This window comes from Dendronephthya gigantea, unplaced genomic scaffold (assembly GCF_004324835.1).
Source record: "Dendronephthya gigantea isolate DGI-Jeju-01 unplaced genomic scaffold, DenGig_1.0 000028F, whole genome shotgun sequence".
NCBI lineage: Eukaryota > Metazoa > Cnidaria > Anthozoa > Malacalcyonacea > Nephtheidae > Dendronephthya > Dendronephthya gigantea.
Window position 1 is genome coordinate 1,224,710 of NW_021163038.1, and position 9,492 is coordinate 1,234,201.

The 9,492-nt window shown below is 38.1% G+C and overlaps 1 protein-coding gene across 1 annotated transcript; it reads left to right on the plus strand.

The window, feature by feature from the left end:
* Positions 1-1,762: 1,762 nt before the first annotated feature.
* LOC114523776 (merozoite surface protein CMZ-8-like) lies at positions 1,763-4,145 on the plus strand. Its single transcript, XM_028544808.1, has 5 exons — positions 1,763-1,958; positions 2,687-2,797; positions 2,983-3,420; positions 3,817-3,924; positions 4,036-4,145. Exons 1-5 carry the CDS (start codon positions 1,856-1,858, stop codon positions 4,143-4,145), a joined length of 870 nt encoding a protein of 289 aa, XP_028400609.1. The 5' UTR covers positions 1,763-1,855.
* Positions 4,146-9,492: the final 5,347 nt, after the last annotated feature.

A 9,492-nucleotide genomic window follows, 5' to 3' on the forward strand; every position in this document is an offset into this window, starting at 1 on the left:
AACACGTATATTGAGTTTTGATACACTAAAGAAATGAATTGATTGCCAAAACAGCATGTCTGCATGCAGTCTGGTATTTAAATCCATATTCAACCAAGTGCCGGCGACTGAACTCTTCTTCACGAGGGCACAACCTGACCAAAACAAGATGTGTTGAACACATAACATCCGAAGTTGTGTGATTGATAAGATTTTGCGATTAAGACATCTGTAAGTCTATAATCCTGGCATTTAGGCGAGAAACCTATCAATTTATCACGCCACTGTGCTAAACGCGCTTATCATGATCGTTTGGAACATCTGCATGACCGCGAATGTTCATCTATAGCTTTCAGTTCCGGAAAGTTCCGCTTTTTTTTTTACCCTTCTGTCTTCGTGTTCTACGCATTCCGTCTTAGTAGCGCCGGAAATATGTTATCAACACTGATGAAATGGTTTGTGCAATTGCATCAAATTGCGCACGAGATCTTAAAAATCATTTGAATATCTGAGCTAGAAGACTGATGAAAATTGGTGAAAATGATTGCGAAAAATCCGCGTGAAGGCCATTTGATTGGTTTGAAAGTCGACAGTGATTAATGTTTCACAGAATTGCGCGAGGATCGGGTTAGACCTAGGTTATAGCTGTACGTCGCATTTTGGTCGCATCGAATGCAATTCAAGCAAAAAAGAATGATGTTTTAAATGGAAAATAACAATTTGATTTGGGATTGGCTAAAATTCGCAAGTATAATCGACCACTTTAACTTAGCGCAGGCTGGCAAACATTTAACAAAACGTGACTGTGTTCTTCAAGGCGAAGCGCGTCACTCTGGAGAAAAATCTTTAATCCTTCCAAAGGTTTTATGCGGATTAATTAAAGCGTCCGGGATTTAGCCAAGCCAAAGCTATATACACACGACGGTACTTCTGCCCTTGTATAATGAATTAATCGGGGCTTCTAGTGCTGATTCATACAAGCTCTTTTAGGAATCGGTCAATCGGGGATCCGATGTATATTTTCCGATAGACAGAACATTATGCGCAATGTGTCCTCAGAAAAAGGAAATTCCAGATTCCTAAAGTGTGTGACCAGGCGTTAGATGCAGCGAAAGTCATTGTTTTCTTGCAAGAAATTTAGTTTAACTGCATAATTTCTGCTTGTCCTTCGTTCCTTCTGATCGCAAAACGATCCTAACGCATTTTAGTTTCTGCAAAAGCATTTCTTTCTCTTTAATTGGTCGTATGAATCATGTATGAACCCATGCGCAAAGTTTCAGTATTCAACTGTTTCTGTAACCGTCTTATACTTAAGTCAGTCATATTGATTACGAAACAAATCGAGGTCTATATTTGTTACCAAATTCCATTTTGGTCATTCTGTTGGCGTTCGAATAAATCTGAGTTTAGTTTGCCAACAATCACGCGAATGCCGTTTGAACTGAAATTCACAATCAGTATGAGTAAAAATGTCTCACTGAGACAGTTGTTTGGCAGTCAGTTAATTACACGTAACAAATACAGCTATTTCTTGATATACGAGCTGACCGTAACATAAAACAATTGACGTCCGTTTAGAATCAGAGTAAGGTTGCTCCTGCATATCTCGCGAAAAAAATAGGTCATTCAAAAAGACAGGTGTTTGTCAAAATCGGTTGTGTTTTTACTGGGCGTTCTGCGTAAGTATTGTAATCTAGGACAGCCTGGGGAGCGGACTTCCTTTTACGTCACTTAAAATGGTTTAAAATGGTTCGCGTCAATGACGGCTTTGAGAATACCGATTTTGCACGTATTCGCGTGCGTATAAATACTTGGTCGTGCACAGCCGAGCTATGGTTAAAACACAAGACCCAAAGAAAGGCAGATAAAAAGAAAAATGAAGACTAATATTTTGAAGATGAAAATTCTCGCGCTTCTTATGCTGGTGATGGGTGTCTGCAGTCGGGGCTCCCCACTGCCACCAAATTCTCAGCATCGAGGTTTGTATGTTTAGCTTACATTAGCCTGGTTTATACTAGAGATGGATGATCGATCTGACAGATCATTCGTCTGACTGTCTGAGTATACTGAACGTTAACACGCGACACACTATCCAGACGAACTATGCAGAGGAATATGTCAAACCGAAAACAGAATTCGAATCGCGCGTTTGAAAAGTGCACGGGATTGGGAAATTATTTATGTGGTAAAAAGAGTCCACGCAAGAGCCGTTTTATGATGAATTTTTCGAGTTCGTTCCCTCTCTGTATTTATACTAACAGACGGATGATGCGTCAAGACGAACTACCATTCAAAATCGTCTAAATAGACGAACTATGTGGATAATTTGTGTTTCCAAATGAACCGTCTGCTTGCCCCGTGGTTATACACAGTCACAGAAGAACTAGAAGACGAACCATCTTTCGCTTGCCCAAGTCCGGACGAATGATCTGTCTCTAGAGTATAAATCTATCCAATAGTTTTGGTTGTGCCAATAAATTCGAAATTTAAAAAACTCGGAGTATAGGCTGTAGTCCAAGGTAAAAGAGCCAATTTCAAAAACAGCTGCACGAATGCTGTCAGCTTCGCGATATATCACTCACTCATTCTATCCCTTTCTCATTCTTAGCTATGCATTGCGATAAATTTCATTTTCCGGCTTTCCTACTGATCAAATTATGCATCCAATCACTACTAAACCCAGTCATGTTTTTAATTTCTTTATCAGCGAAAGGGTTTGTAGCTACAACTGAAAAAGGTTGCACGAGACATAGAGAACTTTGCTATAAACCAGAGGATTGCTGTGGGCCTTTTCATTGTATGGAAGTGTACGACAAAGGTACAGTACGCATACTTTTATGCCACGTAATTTCGTGCTCATATTTCAGCCAATCAGCGCTCAGAAGGGTTGTCGAAATAGAAATCCATTCTGCAGTATTTCATCGATTATATCTTGTTATTTTTTGTTACTTATATCTTTGGTATTTTGTGACTACTTTCTAAGTTATTTATTATTTTTTCTAGTTTGGCAATGTAGTATGCCGAGTGATCCCCGGCCACATATACCCGCACCACCCGCATCACCCGCACCACCAACAACTACATCCCCAACATCAACTACAACGGCAGCCCCACAGTCAACTACAACCCCACAGTCAAATACAACCTCACCGTCAACTACACCCCCACAGTCAAATACAACCTCACCGTCAACTACATCCCCACCGTCAACTACACCCCCACCGTCAACTACACCCCCACCGTCAACAACATCCCCACCGTCAACTACACCCCCACCGTCAACTACATCCCCACCGTCAACTACATCCCCACCGTCAACTACATCCCCACCGTCAAATACATCCCGGATGTGTGTAAAAGCATATCGGAAATGCTCGTCTGGTCCTCGTGAGACTAATTTGTCGTGTTGTTCCAAAAACTACGAATGCTTGCGCATTACTGGTAAATATATCAAATTAGTCGGCAATTTAACACTTGTTCTCTTAAAAAATTGCAGAATTATAGAATATAATTGAAAGAATCACTCACAATTTTCACTCAGCCATTTGGAATCTAAGTACTGCACACATGCATCTTAAACTATATTTGTGTTATCAGTTATCACCAAACGTTTAAGTCCGGTTTACAAACTATATATTTTAAATTGCTAGACTTATACAGTATGTAGGATATAATTCAAACGGGAATTCCAAGAATCATATGAGTATATAATTCTCCTCAAGTCAGCATTACCCGACTAACCCAGCGTCTACTGTCGTGTTAGCGGTGATTAATTCTTGATTTTTCACAACTGCAACTCGATACGACTGTCTGACTCTCGCTTTATGACCATGTTAGATATCAAACCCGATGATGGTATTTGCGAGGCGAGAAGAAACGAAAAAGAGCACTGGTGTAAAAGGGAAAATGTTCGTTGGCAATGCCCCAGAATGTGTGAAGTTAGTGGTGAGTAAATTATATAAATAGAAACCTTAGGTTTGACTGTTAACGGCAAACCGATAACCAAAATCGAGTAGAATCTTCAAGATTTCAACTGATTTTTTTTTCAAATTTCAGAGAGCCATTGTATTAAGAAAGGAATCGAACTTTGGAAAATATGGCAACGTTTGAAACCATATTTTCACCAAAATCCTGTTCAAGCGGTCATTAAAGTTTTATATAGATAAGTCATTGTTGTAAAATTTTTCAGGTATAATAAATGAACTATACAGAGTTCCAGTGAGTGGATTTGATGTGTAATTCTATCTCTAACTTTATTCTTGAGGTAACTTTAATTTCTCAGTCACGATCTCGAAGCCTGTAGTACTATAGATCCTTCTAATAACACGTTTATTTCTAAATTCCTCGTTGACGAATAAGGATATTCAGTTAAGGCTGCTTTTTACTTACGCGTTTTTTATACGCACGTACACGTACGGAAAATTTTAAATGCTTTTAAGGTCAACTAATGCATACTAAAATATGCAGAAAACTAAGTTCCTTCGATTTAGTTTTGTTCAAAGGTAACATGCATGCTTGAATAAGGATGAAACAGCCTTTATCAATCTACGAAAAATCGAGTAGAAACAAGACGTGAAGTCGTACATCGAACATACATTGTTCATTCGTAAAGATTCGTACGGACTCAGTTCAAAACCATTTATTCTTGCATGGTCTTTCTGATCGCCCCCCGTACATGAATTATCGCATTCTGTAGTTGCTGCATGTATATGATGTGTCAAATGTACTTAAGGCGGTACCAACCGCCACTGTGTGCATGATTGCATGTACATGAAGCATGTAAAATATGATAGATTGTCAATGATAGATTGGAATTCCTTGTTTTTTTACTTGGCTGAACTGAATATACGATAAATACGAATATGTGCAACCCTTCCAATTATCGCCCTAGTTATAAAACATGAATATAAAACTTCGGTTGCTTGATCTACGAAGAATAAACTGCAGGTTCACTAAAAATGGTCCTGTTGTATTTCATCAGTACAAATAGACTACTGGCTGCCTACTGGAGTACTGGTATTAAGTAAAGTGTTTCAAGAACTCAGCATTCAAGTGTATCGTTATTTACATCTACCCCTGCAGCACGGAAAATGCAGTTTCACTGCTATATTCTTAACAAAATGCTTTATTTCAATTTAATTCAAAATATGAATATATAGTTGGGCCGTTTTCCCGCTTAATGGAAGCGCCTACTCGAGGTACTGCGTTCCAGGGAAGTCTGGTAATTCTCATTATATAAGTTATTCCAAATAATATAATTTTATATTCATCAGTGATCACCGACAATGGCCATCGCCGACTGCCGCTGAGCTATGCATGGTTTTGTAATTACTGTCCCTGCGGAGAAAGATCATCTGCGATACTGCTATTTGAAATCAAACGTGCCGCGAGCCGAATTTTTACCGTTGTTTATTAGCAGTCAACGTTACTTTAACGGTTTAACCTCTACTCAAGGTGACGTTCACCCACACTCAACGTTACGTTGGGATATTGTCAACGCAACGATTCACAGGTGACGGTTTAACGTCTTCGTCCTGTTGTCCTGGTTTAGGACGAATATTTTGACAAAGTTCGTTGTGGTCAGAACAAAGTTTTCAAAGTAAGATATATTCAAGTCAAATCTTGAATAGTTCTTGTATGGAATATAAATGTTGTTTGAGATGTTTAAACCGTAAAGAAGCATAAAATCTTCCACTTCAAAAGCATCTTCTGAAAACATTGCTAAAATAGCCATCTCGTATTCAGCTCTGTTCATGTTTACAAAATTAGTACCGTGTTCGTAGTCGTATATAACTTTGACAGAACCGCTCAATTCAAATATCCTGCTGCACGAAGACTTAAGACGAAGACTACTATTCCCAGTCTATCTCGGCCGAAACACGTCTTCGTCTTCGTACTTCGTTTCCTTTACTTATCAACGTAGATGCTGTATATTCTTACATTTATATAAGATTCATTTATATAAGATTCGCCAGTAGGGTGTTCACTGAATAAAATTAGCCAACAATAAAATGCGTATGATTTGATTAGGCAGTTCTAATGCATGAGTTTACAGCTAGGCCCTGGGGACGAAGATGGAGTTTACAGTTGAAATATTTTAAAAACTGTCACTCAAATCATCGCTGCATATTCAATCAGAACATAAAGTTGAGTAGGGCAGAACGTAACTCTGTAGGGGAGAACATCGCGTTGCCGCTACTAGCAAACAACGATAAAAATTCGGCACGCGGCTCGTTTGATTGCAAATAGCAGTAAACTCTTTGTTCAAATGTGTCACGAAAAAACCCACAAACTTCATTCCCTTGTTCCCCCTGAAGGTGATTATAACTATTAATGGTGTTGGAAAATTTAAAAATGTTACACAGTCTTTGTACAGTCTTGTTGCGGCCAAGATTTAAATTGATACCAAAAATATTCCTGATCGTTTACCGTGCTATTCCTGGACATTTTAGGATAGTAGTCACGTTTCTTTTGAGCTTTGCGGATTTCATTAGAAATTTAGAAAACCACCCAGGAAGCTTTTTAGTTTTGACTCGTTTTTTAATAAGTGGTGGGTGATTGTTTAACGTCTTTAACACCGAAAGGAAGTGCTCGTAAAAGAAATCTAATTGATCATCGGAAGAATCATATACTTCTAATAAAACTGGAGGCAGAATGTCAAGATCAGTGCAGAACCGCGAGACGTCGAAGCATTTCGTTTTAGAGTACATTATAGTTTGGTGAAATTTTTGGTGCGTAGCCGTAGATAAGCGAGGATTAATCTTTCGCGTTATAAATATGGGGAAGTGGTCACTTAACCCTAGTTCAATTGTGCCACTTCTTAATACATTTTCACAGAGAGTCGAACATATGTGATCAACAGTTAACTGAACTAGGTCGAGTTGAAATAATTCATTGTTTCTGCTGATACTGCGAAACAAGATGATATAATGGCCTATAATTGCTTTTGTCGAGAACATTGCAGTTAAAATCAGCGAGTATCAGAATCTCTTTACGCTTTTTATCCACTGTTTTAAGCGAGTACTCAAAATGAGATCTTCTCCACCTTATATTCAGGAGTGGATCCAGCACTAGTGCATAATTTGCATTACAAAACAAAGTGGTTGTTTTTTAGCAGTTTTCTTGTAAATTAGTGCACTAGTGCTGGACCACCCCTGCTTATATTCGTATCCGGTTGGTACATATAAAACAAACTAGGATCGGTCGAGAGTTATGAAAAAGGAACTCAACCATAAGTATTCAATTACATGGCAATAATCTGTGACATGGATATCAAAACGAACATCATAAAGCAGGCCGTGAGGAATATAAACAATAAAGCCACCTCCTTTAGAGTTTAGTCGATCTCTCCTAACACAATCAAAGTCATCAATTAATAATTCAGACTCAGTCCATGTAGAATTGAGATGGGTTTCGGCAATGCAAAAAATTATGGTACTTTTTTGTCAACTGATTATGGCAGTGAGAATTAAAGTTTAATGGCATCAAACTTATTTGTTATGGCCTGAATATTTGAGCGCGTGCAAGAGGATATTTTTTCGATTCATAAAAACAAACTTGATATAGCTATTGATGTCGATATTCTTTTTAACTGACAATCCGGTTTTCAATAGAGTTGTACTGGTGGAGTTATAAATCGACCGTCCGTACATCAAATCGCAACAAGTATTGAGTTTTGATACACAAAAGAAATGAATTATTGCCAAAATTGTCTGCAGTCTGATATTTAATTCCATATTCAACCAAGCGCCGGCGACTAAACTCTTCTTCATGAGGGCACAACCTGACCAAAACAAGATGTGTCGAACACATAACATCCGAAGTTGTGTGACTGATAAGATTTTGCGATTAAGACATCTGTAAGTCTATAATCCCGGCATTTAGGCGAGAAACCTATCAATTTATAATAATAATAATAATAATAATAAATAATAATAATAAAGACTTTATTTCTGTGTCAGTATACATCTAGCTGAGGAAAATTTCCTCTACTAATTGGGGACACTTAACTATCTGCTACGATATACCTATACCTAATAATTTAAATTAAAAGTAGTACTATCTTATATTATCTTATTACACATATTTCATGTGTTACAAAGTATGCAATTGGTGCAATTGCAATTTATCACGCTACTGTGTTAAACGCGCTTATCATGATCGTTTGGAACATCTGCATGACCGAATGTTCATGTATAGCTTTCAGTTCCTTTTCTATTAACCCTTCTGTCTTCGTTTTCTACGAATTCCGTCTTAGTAGCGCCTGAAAAGTGTTATCAACAAGATGAAATGGTTTGTGCAATTGCATCAAATTGCGCATGAGATCTTAAAAAAAATTGAATATCTGAGCTAAAAGACTGATGAAAATTAATGAAAATGATTGCGAGAAATCCGTGTGAAAGCCATTTGATTGATTTGAAAGTCGACAGTAATTAATATTTCACAGAAATGCGCGAGGATCGGGTTAGACCTAGGTTATAGCTGTACGTCGCATTTTCAGTAGTCGCATCGAATGCAATTCAAACAAAAAAGAATGATGTGGTAAATGGAAAATAACTATGTGAATTGAAATTAGCCAAAAAATTGCAAGTATAATCGACCATTTTAACTTAGGCTTGGCTGGCAAATATTTAACAAAACGTGACTGTGTTGAGAAAAAAAATCTTTAATCCTTCGAAAGGTTTTATGCGGATTAAAACGTCCAGGAATTAGCCAAGCCAAAGCAGAACGGTGTTTTGCCCTTCTATAGTGAATTAACGGGGGATTTAGTGCTGATTCATACAAGCTCTTATAGAAATCAAGTGTTTCTAAGACAAGTGTTTCTCACAATCGGTTGTGTTTCTACTGGGCGTTCCGCGTAAGTGGTGATCTAGGACAGCCTGGAGAGCGGACTTCCTTACAGGTCACTTAAAAACGGTTTGAATCCACGCGCGTCACTGAGAGCTTTGAGAATAACGATTTTCAGGCACGTATTTGCGCGCGTATATATACTTGGTCGTGTACAGCCGAGCTATGGTTAAAACACAAGATCCAAAGAAAGTCAGATGAAAAGAAAAATGAAGAGTAATATTTTGAAGATGAAATTTCTCGCGCTTCTTATGCTGGTGATGGCTGTCTGCAGTCGGAGCTCCCCACTGCCTGCTTCTCAGCATCAAGGTTTGTATGTTTAGCTCACATACATTAGCCTGGTTTATACTAGAGATGGATGATCGATCTGACAGATCGTTCGTTTGATTGTTTGAGTATACTGAACACAGAAGAATTTATCAAACAAAACAGAATCGCGCGTTTGGAAAGTGTACGGGATTGGGAAATTATCAGTTATGTGGTAAAAAGAGTGCCACGCAAGAGCCGGAAAATCTCAAATGCTTTTAAGATAACAATCGTCGAGAGAATCTTTCAACTAGGTTCTTCCAACATAATATTGATAGTGCCTACTTTGAAGTGAGTATCTGCCCGCAAAGAGAGTGACTAACTATGAACTACGCTATAACAATTTGTATAATCATTATC